Source organism: Pseudopipra pipra, chromosome Z, assembly GCF_036250125.1.
Source record: "Pseudopipra pipra isolate bDixPip1 chromosome Z, bDixPip1.hap1, whole genome shotgun sequence".
Classification (NCBI taxonomy): domain Eukaryota; kingdom Metazoa; phylum Chordata; class Aves; order Passeriformes; family Pipridae; genus Pseudopipra; species Pseudopipra pipra.
Window position 1 is genome coordinate 9472313 of NC_087581.1, and position 21156 is coordinate 9493468.

General features: G+C 42.3%; 1 protein-coding gene across 5 annotated transcripts in view; it reads left to right on the forward strand.

Annotated features, from left to right (window-relative positions):
- The window catches only part of LOC135407052 (protein unc-13 homolog B-like), a 109650-nt gene extending 89471 nt beyond the window's left edge, over positions 1-20179 (forward strand). For 4 of the 5 annotated variants that reach the window (XM_064641755.1, XM_064641758.1, XM_064641754.1 and 1 more), the window contains 7 exons: positions 5091-5147; positions 9631-9711; positions 10056-10203; positions 13175-13231; positions 15692-15784; positions 16845-17004; positions 18195-20179. In XM_064641755.1, the coding sequence (XP_064497825.1) occupies positions 5091-5147; positions 9631-9711; positions 10056-10203; positions 13175-13231; positions 15692-15784; positions 16845-17004; positions 18195-18480 (882 nt within the window). In that variant the 3' untranslated portion in view covers positions 18481-20179. The remainder of the gene's footprint in view (positions 1-5090; positions 5148-9630; positions 9712-10055; positions 10204-13174; positions 13232-15691; positions 15785-16844; positions 17005-18194) is intronic. The other variant, XM_064641759.1, reaches the window with a different exon arrangement.
- The last annotated feature ends 977 nt before the right edge of the window (positions 20180-21156 follow it).

Here is a 21156-nt window from a genome sequence, read left to right on the forward strand (position 1 = left end):
CACTGTTCTCTGGGTTGTAGCAATTTATTCTGTCACCACCAGATTTTCATTATTCCCAGCAGTGAAGGCTGGAGGGCAAGGCAAGGCAAAACTCAGGGTTGTCAGCATGGGCAGAAGCAGTAGTTTCTCTTTGCTATTCTACTTCTCTGCCAAGCACCTCTTATCTAATTTTGCTTTCTTTTTTTTTTTTTTGAAAGCACATCAGACACAAATAGCCTCAGGCACTGCAACACACTTTCCTCCCAGCCCTCAGCAAAAGAAAGCCACAGTGGTGCCTCTCCAGGTTTGAAGTACCACTGATGGGGATTTCCCTCCTTAAACTCCTCTACAGCTCTTAAGAAGTAGGGGATATTAATGGCAGAAAAGAATCTCTTTTATGGAATACTTTCTCTTCTTTCTGTAAAATTGCTGGAGGTGCAGAAGTGGTTTTGATGGTGATCATGGCAAGCATCAGGTGGAAGTTCCCATCACACTGCAGTTTGTCTCACCTGTCACTTGCATGACCTTGGCACTGCACATTGCTTAAATGCCATTCTCCAGACTGATTGTTCCACTTAAATTAGCTCCTGAAAAATTTTGTGCAGGGATGGGGCCCAAGGGGGAAAGTGTCAGCTACTGCTTGTGAAGGATCCAGTGGGGACAGGGCAATTTTACAGCCTCCCACTCTAATGAACCTGAGCTGTGGGTCCTTCATGACTTTCAGATGCTCGAGCCTCTCTGAGCATTGCCCACCTCACAAGCATTGGCTTGTGAGATTAGTAACAACATGATCTCCAGTAACTCACCAAGTAATTCACACCTCCCTAATTTCAAGATCAGCTTTTAATTAAACACCTTCCGTCTTGGTTGAGTGGATATCTACTTTGGGAGTCTTTGTTTCAGGGTTCAGTGCACAACACTTGGGGATATTAACAGGTTAGTTACATATTTCTTTCTTACTGCTTGAATGAATGGATGAAACTATACCATGCAATCAGTGACCAGTGAGGTCAGCGAAGAGTTGCTTAGTTTACAGCCAGATGATTCCTCTGGAGCCTCTCCTTTATTTATTTCACACAGTACGCTGCAGCCATTCACAAGAGGCTCCATTTATGTTTGTTCCTGCTCTGCTTTTTTCTACTTGTCAGACTTCTCCTCACTAAATGAGAACACGGTCCAGGATAAGAATTAAATTTCCTTTAAGCTGAGGACATGTGACTTCCAGACCGTCTGTTCTTCGGGCTCATCTGCCTGAGCCACTTCAGAGCTGTTTTGTGGTGGAAGAGAGTGTGGCTTTAAGAGGTTTTCCGAAACCTTTCTTAACCTGTGTTAGTTTAAATGAATCCTCTCTCTTGTGCTAGCTAGGAGCAGAAGAGTTTAAGGCTGCCTCTGTGATGAGGAGAAAAAGCTTTTGTAGCCTTGAATAAAATTATGGTCTGTGAACTGCACATGTGTCTAGATCTCTGTACTGACAGGTAATTATTTTCCCCTTTTCATCCCCACTTTTAAACCTATTTTGTCAGTGATTAATACACCACAGTGGCAAAAAAAAAAAAGTCTTTTAATGTATGCAAATGAACATTGCCAGTTATGATAGAGTTTTTTAAATGAACTTAAAATGCTGTTAAAAAATTATCAGATCTCATTGTTGTTGAATGTAGGAATTGAAAAAATTACGGGAAAGGAATGTACAATAGCAGATGAAACTTCCTTTCACTGGTATATCTCAGAAAAATAAGCCTCACTAATAATATGTTTTACAAAAAAGGATTGGAATCCAAAAGACTTGCAGTAGGCTTTTGTTTCCCAACTTTGTCAACTGAGCAGTAGGACAGTTAAGCTTTGGGGGTTTGAGCTGCTTGGAATATAAATCAGTGCAGTTCTGTTGGCTTCTAACAATTAGACTTGAGTCAGCTGATGATCCTTCTCTAAATGCTTTCACTGAGGGAGAAAAAAGCATCAGACCATTAACAAGGAATTTAAAATCTCTGTGTTGTGGACTATAGGTGTGTTTCTGTTACTGTGAAGTTTAGGAAAATACAGCTAGTATTATGGGAAGAGCCAAAAAAATCAGCACGAAGGCCTGTCCCATTTCCAGCTATGTTTGCCACAGAGCTAGGCATGAATCATAATAAGGACTTAATTTTTCCTCATTTCTCTCCTTGTCTTTTTAATCAATTCCACTGTAGGCAGCTTTTCTCAAAACTACCTGATAGTTTATTTGTTTTAATTCCCTGGAATAAGTGCTGTGATGCTGTCTGTAGACCTTTGTGGTATGTTTTTCATTAATAAATAACTTTTTTGAGCAGTATGGCACCTTGTTTACAAGAATGCCATTTGGCAGGGGAAGGAGCTGTCCAGATTTTCATTAGATGTTACCAGCATTGGTGACAAACGCGGCGTAACGGTAAAATAACTTCTCCTTGCAGACGCATTGACAGAGATTGTCACTGATTGATGAGGATTTTCTTAGCATGCAAGAAATGAGCAGTTATCTGAGCAGCTTTGTTCCATGAAGCGTATCCAGTCACTGAGTATTGCTCAGTGTTACTGGCCTGCCCTCCTTAGAAGCCTGCAGCAGTGAGACTACGTGCCAAGGCTGGTTAATGTTGTTGTTCGAGTGTATCTAAAAAGAAGCATCCAGTGAACGTTGAAAATACTGAATTAAGAAATGTTGATGTTAGTGTGTTTTGAGACTACTCAGTTTTTCGGAATTCAGAATATAAAAATGTTGATTTTTTTTTCCCCCTGCTTGGTTAATAGGCTTGAAAACCTTAAATTTTAAGACCCATAAGTCAAAAAAAACCCCTATGTGGCCAATTGTACAGAACAGCAGGCACATCTGCTGGCTGAAACCCTGTACTCTGGTGAGTTATTTGGCATGGCCCACAGTGGAATCTGTTGTTCCTGGTGTGCAGTCATGTTCAACCTTGCTTGCTGGAAATACAGAGAAAATACTACTCTTTTAGATTATAGAGTAGTAGTCTTAAACACTATCCAAGGGATACTGACAGCAAGTCAAGCTCCCAGTTTCAGTTCAGAAGCTTTCCTTTATGGATGTGTTGTCCTTGCCTGCACTTTCCCCTCCACCCCTGCCAAAAGTTGTGAATTTAATCATTTATCACGAGCTTCTGTTTAGCTACAAAATCAATAAAGTTCATTCTGTGATGATTTTTAGTCAACAAACATAAAAGGCTGAGGAACAGTGAGGGTTAGGTGATGGTTACGAGCAGAGCAAATCAAGAGGTGATCTGTAATTTCAGGCCACAGAGTCTTTCAGCTTGAAGAAATTTCCAAAGCCAGAGAAATTAGAGTTGTGATTAGGTGGGAGAGGGAAAGACTGTTGAGATGAGAAAGGGTAGTAAAGGAGAGGGAAAGAGGGCTGTGGAAAGGAGAATGGGGTTTACTGGAGACCTTTAGCTAGTGGAGCCAACAGTCCTGAGACAGGATGTCCTGTCCCTGGAAACATTCAAGGCCAGATTAGGTGGGACTCTGACCAACCCGATCTAGTTGAAACACATTTTATGTGTTAATATTTATTTTCCAAGTGCCTAAGTGGCCAATTGGTACATAGGTATCATGTAGCAAGCGTGATTTTAAACCAGAAGAGGGTAGATTTAGACTAGGTGGTAGATGCCCCATCCCTTAAAGTGTTCAAGGTCAGGTTGAACAGGGCTCAGAGCAGCCTGGTCTGGTTGAAGATGTTCCTGCTCATTGTAGAGAAATTGGACCAGATGACCCTTGAAAGTCTCCCCCAACCCAAGCCATTCTGTGATTCATCTCCCAAGTGTTTTTGGGAGCAAAAGACCCTACTGCGAAGTGCATTCTTGGAAGTGTCCATCCCTGGAATCTTACTTCAGGCATTCAGTTGGGACATCCCCAGGCACTTCTCAACTGATACCTGCAGTGACAGGTACTTTAACACCAGTCCCTAGTGACCAAGTACAAGTGAGGACAGCCAGAGATCATCTTTGGGAGGGCATTGCTCCTGACATACTGAAGGTTTTCCTGAGAAGGATAATTGAGGGGAGGTTTAATTAGGGAAACCTGTAGCTTTGTCCTGGTCCTAAAGCCCAAATCTGACTAGCCTGAGAGAGCTGGAGTGCAAATTCATAGAGAGTTACAGTAAGCTGGGGTTTCATATCAAGTGGGATAATAGACAACAGTGACTTTTCTAAAGAAAAAGACAAAATTAAATGAATGAAAAGGATGAGTGAAGTGGAAGAAAATAAATTATAGCACACTCCATTAAGTATCTTTGGGAGATGATACTGGAGAATTGTCTTGGTTGCTTTTGGCTTTCTCATTAAATTTTGGGCTTCACTCCCCAGGCAAAGGGAATATTACACAACAGAGAAATGGTGTGTAGGAAAAAAAAGGAAAAATATCTTAGTTGCAACCATTGCTGGAAAAGTATATAAAAATACATTATATGGGAGTGTAAGTGACTTGAAGCGAAATTTCCTGCCATTGGGATTTATCTTCCCTTTGTGTTTCTCCATTGGTTATACAGCTTCAGTAAGGCACAGTGGGGGAAGAAGAGCCACTGGCCAAGCTCTTGACATTTAAAGGTGATACTGTAGTATTCGCTGGACTTTGGCAATCTCTCACTTGTAAACAGCTCAGGTGCAGTTTTGTTTCTGATCTGAGGTGTGCTTTACCCTCACCCTGATGATTGGGCTCCACCTCTACAGTGAGATTTTCATCAGTTTTGTGATCTTTTGCTTTGGCCAATCTTATGCTGTTTTCATGTGTATTTAGATGTGAAATCTGAAGGAGCACATGGATACGATTCCAGTGCACTGCCTCCACCCTGAGCCTGTGCAATCCATTTGAAGCCACATACTGTATAAATGTGTGGCTGCTGTAAACAAGAGAACCAGTTAGCAAAATATTGTGCTCTGAAATAGGTCCTGATGTGGTATCCATGGAAATGCCAGTTTTTACACTACATAATAAACAGGCAAGGAGTCCAGTTGTTGTGTCTGGCCTTGGGAAGGTTACGTAAAGTTTTAGCTGTGAACTGGCTTGACTTGCTTGGAAAAATATGCAAAGCTTGTTTATAACCTTTTTTTCCCCCTCCTTTCTTTTCTAACTTCTCGCCATCATAGGGCACACAGTTGATTTTCAGTGCTGCTAAGGAACTGGGACACTTGTCAAAGCTGAAGGTATTGTCCTGCATGGCTTCTGTTATTATCCCTGTGTGTAAGCATGGAGGTGTAGTAGTGCATAGCATGTCTTGTGCTTCCAGTGGTTTGTCACTGAATGCAATTGTAGAGAAATGCTTTTAAATGCATTAAGTGTGCTTTTAAATGCATTCTACTAACATTAGTATAGTGTTTAACAGTTAATTTTATTGTGAATTTAATCATCAAAGTAGTTTTTCTCTTCTGTAGATACAGTGGTCAGTTTTGGACATCAATTTAAAATGAAAAAAAGTAGATTTCTCAATTATCTGTCCAGTTCCTCTGTATCCCCATATGTAAAAGGGAGTCCCTAATGAGGTATTGGTTGGAAAGACGACTGTGCTAGCTGTGGATGAATTATATGGACTGTTACAAAAATAACTCTTATGGAAGAGAGCCTGTGTCTGTAAATTCCTTCTGCGTGGGCTCTCTTTACAGGCAAGCTGGCATTTAGCATGAAGGCTATGTTGATGTGTTTTGACAGTGCATGACATGACAGTGCATGACATGAGCATTATGAAGTGCACGCCACCTCATCATAAGCAAATCAAGCACCAATTCACTGATCACGACAGGAATGGTATGAGAATAGTGACGCCTTCCAGCATTCATATTGCACTATGCTGTGGTTGGACTTGTGCTACAAGATGCATATTGTGCAAGAGGAGGTCTAAATCTGAAGCGTCACAGTACACAAACTGTTCTGAAAGGGACCTGAACGTGAACTCTCTCTTGGAGCATGATCAGGGAAATCTTCCCAGACCAAAGGACATTCTCCTAAGTGATTAGGAGTAATTTAAAAATCTATTTGTCCCTTTCTATAATGTTTTTTTGTCTTGCACACTTAATACAGCTGTTTTCATACACCTATCTGTTTCCCTTGCCCAGCAGACACATTTTACATGCACGTTTATGAGCCAGGCCAGTACACAACTCATTTAAGGTGGTGCTTATTAGCAATCCTCGTAAGTGATCTGGACATGCAGGTGTGTCATTACACGTGCACACTTTTCTCCAGCTGCATTTTGAGGCCTTTACATAGCAGTTAACAGTCACATAACATAAACCTTGAAGTGTGGCTCTCCGGGGGAATAGCTGTCACTTGTGCTGAGTGATGTCCTCATGCACTCCCACGGTCAGGCTGTCCTCCCTGGTGATGTGGCTCCTAAGGATTGCATTTCCTTCACTGCTTCCTGCGCTTGCAATGCTGTGTGTCACTTCCGTGGGAAAAATGGGTAGGAAGGAGCTTTGTAGCCAACCTGGGAGAATGGGAGCTGAACCACAGCATCCAAATATGACTCCTGTTTCCTGTGAGTATCCCCTTCCCCCTTCAAAAACATCAGCAAGAACGCAGCATTTGCAGAAGAGAAGCCATCCCTGCCTTCTACATGCTCTCCTGCTGTCTGAGGGGCAGGGCTCCAGATTTGCTCTGTTCCTTCTCCCACGTCACAAGGACGGTCTGTGAGTTCCTGTGGCTTGCTTGCATTCTTGAGCATGGCCACGGACATTCAGTGTTGTCTTTTACTTGTTCCATATGTTCTGGAACCGGAATTTCCAAACATATGCAGGGTACCTTTTGCCAGGAATGAGTTGGAAGCTTTGCTGGTTTCTGTTTGCACTGGTCACATGAAGGCCATCCCTCAGCAGCGGCCTGTCTTCAGTTCAGTTACAGTAAAGCTTAACTTTGTTAACTCTGGGGTGCACTTTTAGAAATGCACATAATCATGCAAATCAGGCAAGCCCTGGGGTGTGTTCAAACCTTTATTTGCATATCCACATGTAGAACTGCAGCAGCAGGTACCCAGGATTTTATATGTGGCAAGAGAGTCGTGCTCAAGTGGGAAAGCACTCTACCACCTGAATTTTGGAAACCTTTATGTGAACCAACATTGTGTCCAAAAACTTCCAGAAGAACAGGAGTGTTACGAGAGTGTAGATTGTTTGGGTCTTTGGGAGCATCGTGGATATTACAATTTTTTAAACTTTTGTTTTTGCAGGCACATACAAGCTAACAGGGAAGGCATGAGTAAATGGTTCTTTAGAGCCACTCTGCTCTGCATTTTGCAGTTCCACTAAAATCCTGGGAAAATTATAGGATGGATTTTAAGCTTTATTGGTCTTAAATAGAACAGGGAGAACAGAGCCCTAGTAAATCAGATAACTCAGCTGAAAACTGAGGCTGACAGACCTGACAAGCACAGGCTCTCATCCCAATGACAAATCAATTTCACAGTGTATTTTAAAATGCTCAGAAAGCCAACCATAAACCTGGAACCTAGGTGCCACATATCTGCCTCTCACTTTTTATCAAACTCTTTCTGCTTGGTTTCCTTAATAGCCAGCAGCTGGAGCAGGGAGCAGCGACCTCCCCTTCCTTTTATTGCCCTCAGGCTAAAAAGCCAGGCTCTGACCACAGAGTTTCTCCTGAGAGTACGTGTACAGAATACAAGGATGAGTTTGACAAGTTTGTTGGGTTGCTCTGGTTTTTTACTTCTTCTGCTTGAAACCGCTTTATTATTTGATGTAAATATTTGTGTCTTGCTCCTGGTTGGGAATCTGGGAAGTGCAAGGTAGCACTCTGCACAGTCCTTTATAGGAACAGTGTGGGATTTGCAGAGGGCAGGTATGCAGGGAAATGACAGTCGTGGGCTCCTCTGTGAGTAGGTGTAAGCATTGCCAGTCCAGTCACTGGGTTATTTTTATATAATGTGTTGAAGTAAATGACACTGGGAAATTCAAAGAAAGCAGTGATGTGTGCTGTGCATTGACAGCATGGGCACCAGGGGAATGACCGCTCAGAACAGGGCTGAATGAGCTCTTCAGGTGTTTAAGAGAAAAATGTTGAGAAAGAGAAACCACCTGGTTTCTGTCACAGTCTGGGCAATCTGGCAGGCAGGCCTAGAAAGTCATTTTAACAGATGTGAAAGTCACTCTGCCTTGGAAACACAGTACCCTGACTAGATTGGCCTCTCCTACAAATGTGGCTTTGGGCTCTGGCTGATTTTGCACTTTATCTGACTGTCAAAAAAAGAAAAGAATGCTCTACCCTCTGTCTACTGAAGTGTGAAGCCACATCATCTTCAACTGAATTACTCCCAGCTCATGAAGAAGAGGGAGGAGAGGTATTTGCTCTGCTCAGGACAGCTTGTCACAACAGAAGATACTCTGCAGCCTACAGAGTACTCTGCCACTGCACATGGGTCCCTAGACCAGGAGCATCCTGTGTGGGGGAAAGAGGCAAGTGGATGTCTCCACTACTCAAGGAAGCACAGTGTGAACTTGTCTGAGGTACTGACAACTTGAGAGGCATCTTCTGTGCAGTTTAATGCAGCACTGTGTGAAGCTGCCAGCTAGATGTCTGTGAGAAGCGTGGCAAATGCCTCGCGCTGCGCCTGAACTGCGGTGATCCCTGTCTCCATCAGGCAGGAGATGGATTGCAGTGGATAATGAATAGGAACAGCACCAGGCAGCATGAAGGATCACCAAGCTGCAAGATAGCCAGCAGGTCTGTCTGTGTGAAACGCGCACATGGTGCCACACACTAGGCATGCTTTACTGAAAGGCAATTTAGCAGATGTGTATCCTGGGAAGTGTCTCTTATTGGAGGCTATGACATGCTTAAAGTAGCATAAATAGCCTTTGCCTGATTTGCCTGCATCTTCTTCACGAATGCTTTAGCATCCAAGCTGCAGTCAGCTGGCCTGACCCTCCAGTTAGAATTTGAGTTTGTGCAAAGCTCTGCTTCCTAAAATATGCTGTCTTCTCCTGAGACCTAGACTAAGCATCAGAGAGAAAGAGCTTAGTGAAATACCAAAGGATGGCACATCCTTGTTGTCAGCCAGGAGTCCTAACAGGGGTGTGCTCCCACTGCAGGAAAGGGAATTCTTTCTCAAGTGATTTCTGGCTGTTTGCTATTAGAGATGGTGGGTCTTAATGGGAACAATGTATTCTTTTAGCAAACATATTTTCTGGAACATGATTTTTGTTTTTCTTCCTCCACACCGATGACATGATGAATTAGTGACCTTTGTAGTTGGAAGAACTAAAAAATCCATAAACAGCATATAACAACTTTGACTTATAGTTACCAGAATTCCTTGATTTAGGTGGTGTTTTGAAAGTTTTGTTGTAGCTGCTCTAGAATGACAGTGGTAGCAGACAGACTTTTGATTGGGTTTTCTAGAGAGACAAACTGTGATTTTAAATTGTCACTTATCTCTGTCCACTTCCTTTCCTTATTTATGTCTTCTGTGCCTGCAAAAAAAAAGAGAGAAAATGAGTTTATTTTCAAGTTAAGCTGTAATAAAGGACTCTGAGAGATTCCATTAACTGTTCCTTAAACAGCTGAATTTATGCTGTCACCACATAACTACAGCGTGAATCCAGAAAAAGTGATGATAGTGGATACTCCTTTTCCTTTAGCTTCTGATAGCATGCCTGTGTCAAATATAATGGTTGTTTGCAGGATCATATGGTGAGAGAAGAAACTAGGAGTCTCACTCCAAAGCAGTGTGCTGTTCTGGACCTGGCACTGGATACAATCAAAGTAAGTGATTCCATTTCTGCCTCTGTCATTCCCTTACTCCATCCCCAAATCCTATTTGAGAGGACAGTACATGTCCCAGTTCAGGAAATGGCAGGAGTTTGTGTAAATCTGAATAGGCTCAGGTAACTGGCATGCTGGGGTTCAGCATACTTATAGTGCTTTGGAAGAGGAAAGCCATGTGCTCATCAGTTGATATCAGTTGTTCTAAGAGCTGGATTTCCAGTACAGAAGCTGTTTTGTGAATTTTTCCAGCTGTTTCCTATCTGCACATGCAATAGCACATACATGTTGGATGCTGATTGCAGTTCTTGCTCAGTATTTTTCCTGTTTCTTTTTACTCTTAGCAATATTTCCATGCTGGTGGGAATGGCCTGAAGAAAACCTTCTTGGAGAAGAGTCCAGACCTGCAGTCACTTCGATATGCCCTCTCTCTCTACACTCAGACCACAGACACTCTCATCAAAACCTTTGTCCAGAGTCAGACAGCTCAGGGTAAGACTCTTTTGTGTTGTTGGCAGAGTTGAATGGAGCTCTCCAGTCTGTTCATAATTTCTCTGTCTTGTACTGCCAGTTTGTAGAGTGCTTTTGGCAGTAACGTTTCTGGAAACGTGACAGTTCAGTTTAAAACTGGAAAGGAGGAAAAGGGGGTTATTTCCCACTCCATGACTACATTTTGAGAGAGCAGAAATGTGTGGAACATAAGGCTTGGGGTGTTTGTGGTCTTTTTTCTCTGCAATCCTTATCAGTCACGTTTCATGAATTAATGTGGGTGGGTGACTTAAGTGAAATTTGAAGTTACTGTACTGAGACTTACACAGTGGTGTGGGGGACCATTTCAGCGAGACACCACTGCAGAAACTAGTCAGTGCCTGTGTCACAGGCCAGCTGCCAGCACAGCCCGTGCAGGCTTGACTAAGGCTGATTGACACCAACGTGATGAGTCATGGAGCTACAGGATATGTGGGAGCTAGATGTTTACAGATCACCACAATATATTAATAAGCTGCTGGGATGGGTCACCACAGTTTTTGGTGGCTCTCTGGGAAGCCTTATGGCTTAGTGGTACTGTTTCATTGAATTTGGAGGGGTAAACAGTTAGTTGTCTCTATCTTTCATTGCTGTCATGTGAACATCTCCAGATTGCTTTACAGAATAATTTGGTCTCTAGTCAAGGACCTTCACCAGCTGACTATGAGTCTCATAATCTCAGTAAGAGGGGGCAGATGCTACTAGAGGTTAGGTCAAACCCAAAACTAATGCTTTTAAGCTCTCAGGCTGTTTAAATACAAGCCTTGTCATTAGGCTGCTTCATCTCAGCAGCAAAGTAGAACTCCATGGGGGTGTCCTCCTGCCATCTTTTTGCATTGGATCCTTCTCCTTTAATCCTTCCAAGAGCTGGCAACCACACAGATGGTACTAACTCTGCCAGCATACCATCACACCGAGCCCCAAAATCAAGGGGAAAGCACTCCTTAGTTGAGAGACTTTTCCCATTTGTGCAAATGAGTCTGCTTGATACTGGCATTCTCTGAGTAGAAAGTACAGAGATTTCATAAGCAAAGCAAGGTTTGTTTCTAATGTGAAAGGTTGAGTGTAGTTGTGGGGGGCTGAATCATCAGAAGACAAGACTCAGGGCGGACCTGAAAGGAGGTTTTAGTGAGGTGGGAGTTGGTTGTGATATGTCTCAAATGAAAGGATAAGAGGAAATGGTCTTAAATTGTCTCAGGGGAGGTTCAGATTAGATATTAGAATTTATTTTTTTCATTGAAAGGGTGGTTAGACATTGGAGCAAGGTGCTCAGGGAGCTAGCAGAATCTCTGGGAAGTGTTCAAGAGGTGTGGATGTGGCACCTGAGGACATGGTTTAAGGGTGATTATGGTGGTGCTGGGTTTACAGTTGGACTAGATGATCTTGAAGGTCTCTTCCAACCGTGACGATTCTGTAATTCTGTGATCCCTGCCTTTAGAAGCATGGTCTAGTCTTGCTTAGGTTGAAACATACTGCATTAAAACATTGAAATTAACTAAAAGTCAGTACCTGCCTCTGAGAGAATGGTCCTGTAGCTGTGTCCCAGCAGAGCAACGATGACATCCAGTGGCCAGACAGGTCAAAGACTTCTACATCCACCAGGGACTCAGGAACTTGGCTGTTGTCATCAGTTACTCAAAATACTTTTTAACAGGGAACTTGAATGCACACTTGAGTGCTTTCAGTTTTTGCTACCCTATGCAAATGTTTCACGTTACATATCCAAACCACGAATGGAAGCTATTTTTTTATGTGGATACTGTTACATAGCCATGATACCCAAGATACAAGGAAGTGTGGGGCAATGCAACGTCATTCTCCAGTCCATGCTACAGTCAGGAGTGTTTAAAATTAGAGGAAGAAATTGCTCCATTGAAGTCACAAAGTGACAAATTCAAAGCTGATATGAGAAAGCATATGATATGTTTATGCAATGCATGATTTGACTGTAGAATTTCACTGGGGGCAAATATTTAGCAGAAACACAAAGATAATAGAACATAATCTCTAAGCAGCAGGAACATAGAAGGTTGCCACAGAAGTGTGTGCCTGGGTACTTATTTATGTATTTTTTAAGAAACTTAGAAAGAATGAAGCTCTAGCTTTAGGACATAAGATGCACATGTTACGAGGTCATCAATTATGTCTCATAGCTGACTGAGGGCATTTTTTGTGACTTATCTGAGCCACTTTGTAGAACAGGTACTAGGCATGGTAGGCCACTGAGCTGGTCCAAATCAGCATCTTGTATATTAGTGGGCTTGAGAGTTTTGGACCCTGTTTGGGGAATAAAAGATTTGAGCTCCTCCACCTAATATCTGTGATGAAATATCTCTGAGAAAGGCATGACTCTCTCCTGGGATTTGGGCTAAAGAAGAATATTACTTGCTTACACTTCTACTTACAGCTGGTAGGTGGATTTAGAGATCTGCACACATGTTGAAGGGGCAGAAAGGACAGCACCTCTATTTACAGCTGTGACTCATGTTTCCCTTTGCACAAGTCGTGTCCCACAAGCCCATGGGAGGACATGGCTTCATGCAGAATTATTTAAATGCTGCTTACTTCTCTTACTTCACTGTTCAATGGTTGCTTCTTCCAGTTTGTGAGGTACCTACCGCTCTCATTTCCTTACTGAGCAGGCTTCGATAGCACTAGGCTGTTAAATATTTGCTCCGCAGATCTGGATCAGGGCTTGCAGTTTAGTTATGCCAGCACAAATTCTGTTCCTGTTTTAACTCAGACAATCCCTTAATCACGGACAGCCTTGCTCTCCAAAGCCTGGACTGGGGCAGAAGACCTAGGAGGATATTTTGTCTGTTATTAAGAGCTAGAATATTTGTCTTGTGTTTAAGTGACACTGCTGATTGTATTGTAATTCATACTCTTCTCTCTTTATCCTGCTTTCTTCTTGCCTTTTGAATTCATGTCTCAGTGCATGATGGGAAAGGTATAAGGTTTACCGCTAATGAGGACGTTCTTCCTGATAAGGGTATGTTCAAGATTAATGTTGTTACCATAACAACATTACCCAACTGCCTTGCTTTTGAAGTCATCTTGCCCATGCTCAGAAACCTTTTCCAGAGTCCTGTTTCCTGTAGTTCCCTGTAGAAGTGAACTTTCACTGAATGCTTGCATCCCACAGAAGAGCCACAGGTTGTGCGGTTTAGAAGTCTGTACCTTGCCTGAGAGCCTGTCCCCAAGCTTGAGATTTATTAATGGGATATGAACCTTGTCTTGAAAATGGACTGTTTTTTGGGAGATTGTGCAGACTTGTTTCCCTACCCTTTACCACGGGCTGTGTATTTCAAGTCTTGGACTTGCATGTGTATGGTTTGCTGAGAAGAGCTACTGTAATACATGGAAATGTCTGATTTGCACTCAAGGTTATGCCAAGCTTGAACCACCTGGCTTGAAGGGGGGTAGCTAAAGGTCTGGGTGCTCAGGAGACCCTAAAAAAATTAAGTCTTGTAATGTTTCATCTCTCAATTTATTTTTTTGCTGTCCGAAGTCTTTTTATTATCTTAGGTGAAATACATCTGTAACCTATTGCACGAGCTCAGTTCTGCAGTTTCACCTTTCAGTATTGCAATACCAATGAGATTTTCATGTTAAGAATTAAATCTGCAAGTGTGTATGCACACAGTTGTACGTGCTCAGCTGGCATTTTTCAAAGTGGATTTTTTTTTTTTGTTAATTTCAGTTAGTAGAACAAGGTTTTTGTATGAAAAGGAAAGAACGAAGGTAGGAATAAAACAATAATCTAAATTTTGTCATCCTCAAAGGTAATGGGGAAATTCCACTGTCATTCTTCTGAAGCATCAGTGTCTCCTTTATAACCTATTAATTACACTAAAGATCAATAAAATTAAGACCTGAGTGTCTGTTGGCTGATGTTTCTGTGGATTAGGCAGTTACATACTGCTGGTAATCCTGTCTGTTCCTGTGGAAAACACCAACATCTGTAAGTGACAGACCCACACCATCAGATGAATCAGGTCAATAATTAAGCCTGCCAATTTTAAAGCTCTATGCTTATATACAAAAAAGTGACACTGCCCTTCTAAGTGGGGAGGAAACAGTACATTCAAGATCATGTTTTTTACAGCCTAAAGATTGTTTATTGTACACAGGTCAAGCATTAGAATCTACCCTAAGGTAATAATTTGAGATTCTCTTTTGGTTGCTCAGATACTTTTACTTTTATATTAATATGACTTTCACTGCCTACAGTTCTGTGGCATGTAATTCTCTTCAGAGAATTGCCCAGATTACCTCTCAACCTCTTGGATTTTAAATGAGTGGTTTTGCTGCCTGCAGACCATTCTTGTGTAAGTTGATTTGTTAGATCTAATCAAAATGTTTGATTCCTTATCTAGAATTTCAAACAGACCAGTTTTTCACTTAGTAATGTGTCTTAGCCTCAAAACTGCTCATAGGTACTCAATTAGGCTGTAGGTATCTCAATTACAACAGCATTGCTAATTGTCAACCTGAGGTCAGGCAGTTATCAAAGCAAAAGTAAAATCAATCTCGCTATTTTATCAAAGACTTCATTTTCATTTGCTAAACAGTCTTATTGTGTAATTACATGACATCTTGATTTTACTATCCAGGAAAATGTCATTTCCACATATTCCATGATAATCATGATTTAAAGTTAAAAAGATGAAAAAATCATAATACATGAATGGTAAGGTTCATGAGATCTTGTCTCTGTTACAACATGCTGTCTTTTCCTCTCTGAAGCTACATCTTGTTTTGTCCCTGACTAATTGATAAAGGGAAACAAGTATGCAAATTGTGAGTACTTCTCTCTCATCATTTTTGATGCATAACAGAGAAGGGATTCTCATTATCCTCCTAAAGGAAGCAGATAGGCAATCAGGATGACAACTTTTAACTGATGTACAGCATGGAAAAAGGTTCTTGGAGGGTGAGACTGCACTATAGCTCTGTGCAAATCACTAGCATCTATGTATTTTTTTCCCCTAAACTTCCTCTCTTGTGTGATGTCCTCTCCTCCTCTTTTCTTTTTGTTGCTGGGTTTTTTGTCCTCCCTTCTTCCCTGGGCAGACAGGAATGCCGATGCCCACCACTGGAATGCCTGCATGTACACACAATACCTTGGCAGGAACCTCTGAAAAATCCTTGCTCTCTGTGAAGGTCCATTGTTGAGCATTAGGTCTTTTAAATTCTTTTGAAATTCTTACTGTTATTCTCAATAGGATGTGATCTTCACGGTGGAGTGCAAGAAACGTTAGCGTTCATGCGTGTTGGGCATGCGAGCCTGATGATATCTTGCATTAACGTGACATTATTGGTGTTGACTGAAAAGGTGGCTATGGAAGGTGCACTGTGAAAACACCATGTTGTCTTGCTGAGGCCAAGACTGGTGCCAATAAACAGTAATCCATGTGTGCATGGGGGGGTGTCCATTTTCTTCCAACAGGCTCCGGTGTGGATGATCCTGTGGGTGAAGTGTCCATACAGATTGACCTGTACACGCACCCAGGGACTGGTGAACACAAGGTCACGGTGAAAGGTATGGCAAATCATGTGTTACTGCTCAGGCTCTGTGACTGCATCGAGGCAAATCTCCAGTTGGCAGCCATGATAGTGTTAGCTCATGGGATCTGAGTCCACAATTGTTTTCTCTGTTTCACATCAGGAACATGTAGAGAAACAGCAGATGAGCTTGTCCAGCCAGTGACATGGCAATGTACAGCCCTGTTGTTTATTGGCAACGATATAAGCAGTAAACAAAAATCAGATGATGGCTCTCACCAGGCGCCACAGTTTAGTCTGTGCTGCAGAGAACGGGGCAGCGTGACAGGGTGATGTTACGAAACCGTTCAGTGTATAGCCAGAGATCACAGAACCAGTAAGAGTTCAGAGGCTCCTCTCCCCCATCCTGAAGGCCACGTTGGTCCCTGAAGAGCCACTCTGAAAATAGCCAAAGTAGTGATTCATCCCAGGCTTCCTCTTCCTCCTTCGTCTCCTTTTCTTGAATACAGCATACTTAAATAATTTCCTCTAAAGATTTACATGAAGAGTTCTTCAGGCCTCTCTTTTGGCTAAATCTACACTGCAGTGCAAAAGCTGATTTTCAGAGCTATTTCCTCTGCTTCAGTCTGTTCCCTGCAGTGACCTGAGAGAGAAAGAGAATTAAAAATCTAATAATTGTGGATTCTGGAACCACTCACAGCTCATGTTGTTTGTTTGTCTTACCTGCTGTCTCATTTTCCTTTTCAACAGAGGCCTTAATATTGGCCTCCAAAATCCTCCTTTTTTTTTTCTTATCCCACCCATAAGGTAGATGTAAGCACTGAACTGTCAAGGCAGCCTGCCCAGAGCTGCAGGGATGCCTGTTTTCTTGGGCTAATTTTTTGACAATGCATATAGCAGAAGCTGTATGTCCCAAACATTCAATTCCCTTCACAGACTTTAAATTAGATCAAAAAAGCATATACATCTTTGTAGTACAAAATATATACACTGCCCATGCGTGTTGTGACATTGCCCCCTGAAGCAAGAAATTGAAAGCAGGGTGGGGCGGAAAGGTGTCCTGAGCAATGGGAACAGATGATAACTCTCTTTTCCAGTTGTGGCAGCCAATGACCTGAAGTGGCAGACGTCTGGCATGTTCCGTCCATTTGTTGAAATCACCATGATTGGGCCCCATCAGAGTGACAAGAAGAGGAAGTTCACAACCAAGTCAAAGAGCAACAACTGGGCTCCAAAATACAATGAAACCTTTCACTTGTAAGTGTGAAAAATAGCCTAGGGATCTGGTGTGGCAAGTGCAGATGCAGAGGGCAGATAGGGGTTTTCAGTGTCCACAAACAGCCTGCTCAGGGCCCAGAAGAGTGTGTGAACCAGTAGCTTGGCCCTGTGCCTGGTTCCTTGGCAGGAAACACTAGAGCATGGGAATTTTTGCTGCAGGTGGGATGCTGAGGTCTGTTCTGTACCAGGAGAATCCTTTAGCTACCTTCTGAAATGCACTGTCTGTCCTATGAACGTATTTTACTCTGTCATTTTAATGAACTTTGTATCTTTTATTGGTAGAGTTGAGGCTAAAAGTTCATTGCATGTTTTTCGTTCTCTTAACCTCAATGTGCGTTTTTATCCCTACTTGACCTGTGGGACATGCTTTCTGAACTTGTTTCCAAGGATACAGCCCTTGGAACTGCTGGTTGCACTGCTAAAATTGCAGTGTTTCTCAATGTCGAGTATTGATCTCTTCTTATTTGGCTTTCTTTCATTATTACAAAGACATATTCCTTCTTTGAAGGCTCAACAAAGGGAGATGCAGGCTAGTGCTCACTCAGCTGTACATGTGAAAATGAGTGGAGCAGAGCTGACCAGCAAAAGACTGTGAATCTCTGGGGAAGAGAGAATGTTCATATAATTTTTCTATTCTGTGGGAGAAGTCAGGCTTCCTCTTAAGTGAAGAGATTTTGTTCCTTTTATTCTTTTAATTTTAGCAACATCAGAAGGGTTGGGGATTTATTTTTATTAGCTTTTGCTTTAATGGAAGGTTTTGAATATTTAACAAAGACCTCATCTAATTAAAATAGTAATTCTGAAATGAAGCAACCCTTAAGAGAAGCAGAAATGTTTAAAGTCTTCTGAGTTGAAAATCTATTAGCATGGCTTTAATGTTCCATGCTCCTCTCATTTCACAGTTTAATACACACACACACCCCCCCCAAGTTGCAAAGGCAACTTGATAAGGTTGTTGGTTTGTTGGTTTTTTTTAAGTAACCAGGTTGTCTTATCTGCTATAAATCAGCAAAAATGCCCACATGCTATAAGTTTTACTTCTCCCTCCCTGACCAGGGTTTTCTGAAGAAATGAGTTTCTGTGGCTTATCAGAGCACTCTAGTGAGCTGCTGACACCTTTATTCTGCAGAGGAATTTATACACTTTAGAAATTTGTGTGTGTTTTTCAGCATCCTGGGGAATGAAGATGGCCCCGATGCCTATGAGCTCCAAGTCTGTGTGAAGGATTACTGCTTCGCTCGGGAGGACCGGGTACTGGGGATAGCAGTGATGCAGCTCAGAGACATAGCAGACAAAGGAAGCTGTGCTTGCTGGTGCCCCCTTGGGCGCAGGATTCACATGGATGAGACTGGACTTACAATCTTGAGGATTCTCTCTCAGAGAACCAATGATGAAGTTGCCAGAGAATTTGTAAAGTTGAAATCTGAATCCCGCTCCACAGAGGAAGGCACCTGAGCTGAGCTGTGTAATATTCCCTTTTCTCTTCTGCCTTGTGCCAATATGTGCAAGTGTTCAACAATTCTCTTTTATTAATTGCAAAAGGTTTTTTTTCATGTTGTCTTTGTCAGCTCCGATAGCGCACGTGTGCTGTATAGGAAACAAATCCATCAATCTGATGTGAATTATTTATTTTTTAGTAGCTGGGTAAGACACCATAGAGAATGAGACAATCTCTTATTTAAGATGCAAATTCTGCTTTGTGTATATAAATTATTTTATATTGGAGGCTGGAGTTGCTGGGTTTTGTTGATATGCAGCACTGTGATTTTATCCTCTGAAGTTGGCAGGCATTAAAAAGGTTCTACATAATCACACTATGATGCAAACACACAACTGTGTGGAAATTGGGAGGAGATGATTTGGGGGCTTGACAAAGCACAGTTCTCTCTCATTGAATTCATGTACTGTGGAGCTGCCTGGGGATCTTCTGTCACAGGTTATGCCAACGTGGTATGCAGACACCTCAACATCTGCTTAAAAAGGAAGTGGCAGATCGCTCTGGAGATGCACACCGGATGAATGTATGTCCACGGGTGTGCTGCTCTGAGCATGGGAGACAAGTGCAGAGGGGCCTAAGATCTCATAGCCAAAAGCTGCGAAGGCAACACACCAGGAGCAGGCTGCAGCTGCCCTGCCATTGTAATTAGACAGTGTGTCTCGGAGAATATAAATCCCCACGTGCTGCCGGGAATCTCGCGCCGCCATGGGGGTGCTGTGAAGCTGCTCAGCTCCGCAAGGCACGCTCCGGCTACCGTGACCAACGCGGTAAGGAAGGGATCAGCGTTAGAGTCGTAGAGTTAGAGCCGTGACAAATTACATGGCTGCTATGTACTTTTTTTCCACTTCAATATTCTTTTGTTAGTTTTTGACAGAGGATTGGATAATTTCATACTTGCAGGCTTTCTGTAGCATTTTGTTACCCTGGAGTAGCTAAGACCATTCCTCACTATGAACCCAGAAACGATGGCTTGCCTGGGAGAGAGGAAGAAGCCTCCCCTCTGCAAGCCCTCAGTCTGGAGTGCTGGTCAAGGGGCAGCACGTTTGTTTGGTTCTGATCTTGAAGATGCTGTGATTGATCCACGCTGATTGTTATTAATCTTACGATACCATTGATGATACCATTGAAATATTTTTGCACTGTCTTAAAGAAGCATCCTGCTTTTGTTTTCTTGCAAAACAAAACACTGTCCTGAGCGAAGTAATTGCAGGGAGGTCAGAATTTCTGACTGAATATTTGTAAGCAGGAAGGTCTGGAGTGGTGATTGCACCTGAGATATGTTTGTTGGAGGGTTTTTATTGGGGATATTTTTGCTTTTCCAGCTGCCCTTGTGCTCTGGAAAGTGCAGCTGGAACAAGCCAGTCCTTGCCCATAAAGTACTGTAATACTGTCAATAAATTCAAGGACTGCAATTGAATGACTTTTTTTTTTCCTTTCTATTTTCTCTGATACTTGTACAGCTGTATGATGTGACTCCTGTATTTCATAGGCCTGCTGGTAGAGTTCTGAGACAGCACATCTGCTTTGTTCTTGTCCATGGTGTGTTATACTAATGCTCTTCAAAACTCCACGCTATTTGTCATGATTTTGAATCATTGTACGTGCCATTGTTATGAGAACTGTTAGTATGGTCTTTAATAAACTCTTTTAGCAGCATTTGGAGTCATCTGTGGAAATATAACTGTAATTGGGTTTGCTAAACCATGTACGGAAGAATCACAACAGCATCCTTGTAAATCTGGTTTAGCACATAGATTTTTTGGTGCTGTAGATACCCAGCAAATTCCCCCCTCCTCCATGGTGCCTCTGTCTAGGACATCTTTCCCCGAAGTCCGTGACTTCTGATAACACACTAAGACATCACAGAAAAGCATAGAGAATAGCTTAGTTCCTTTTTTTTTCTCCTGTCTGGCCTTTAAGTCACATTCCTTTATACCAGCATAGTCTCATGAAGGTGCTGAGTGGAAAGACTCAGACAGGCAGTCGGATATTTTACAGATAAAATAGGAAGAAAAATAATTATGTAACAAACTTGATTCATAACTTTCAGCCTTATATGATCATTAATACTTTGTAGATTGTATTGACAAGAGATTAAAGAATAAGCCTTCTTGATGTCAGGTAAACTACTCCCTCTCCTCAGTTTTTGAGGATTCTGCCAATTTCCAGCAGACAAGGTGAAATAAATCAGAAACTCATATTTCATGATAACATGGCTCTCCAAATTTCTGTGATCTGAGATGCCATTTTTTCCTTGGGTAACACATGCTCAGCAACAGAGTCCCCTGGGAGGCAGTCCTGGAGGACAAAGGAATCCAGGGAGGCTGGATATTCTTCAAGAAGTAAATCTTAAAGGCACAGGAGCAGGGCATCACCATGGGCCAAAAGATGAGCCGATGGGGAAGAAGACTGGTGTGGCTGAACAGAGAGCTTTGTCTGGAACTTGGGAAAGAAAGGAGAGTTCATGACCTGTGGAAGAAGCAGCAACTTGGGAGGACTACAAGGATGTTGTGGGATTATGCAGGGAGAACACTGAAAGGGCCAAAGCCCAACTAGAATTTAACCTGCCTACTGCCATAAAAGACAACAAAAACTGTTTCTATAAATACTTCAGCAACAAAATGAGGGCTAAG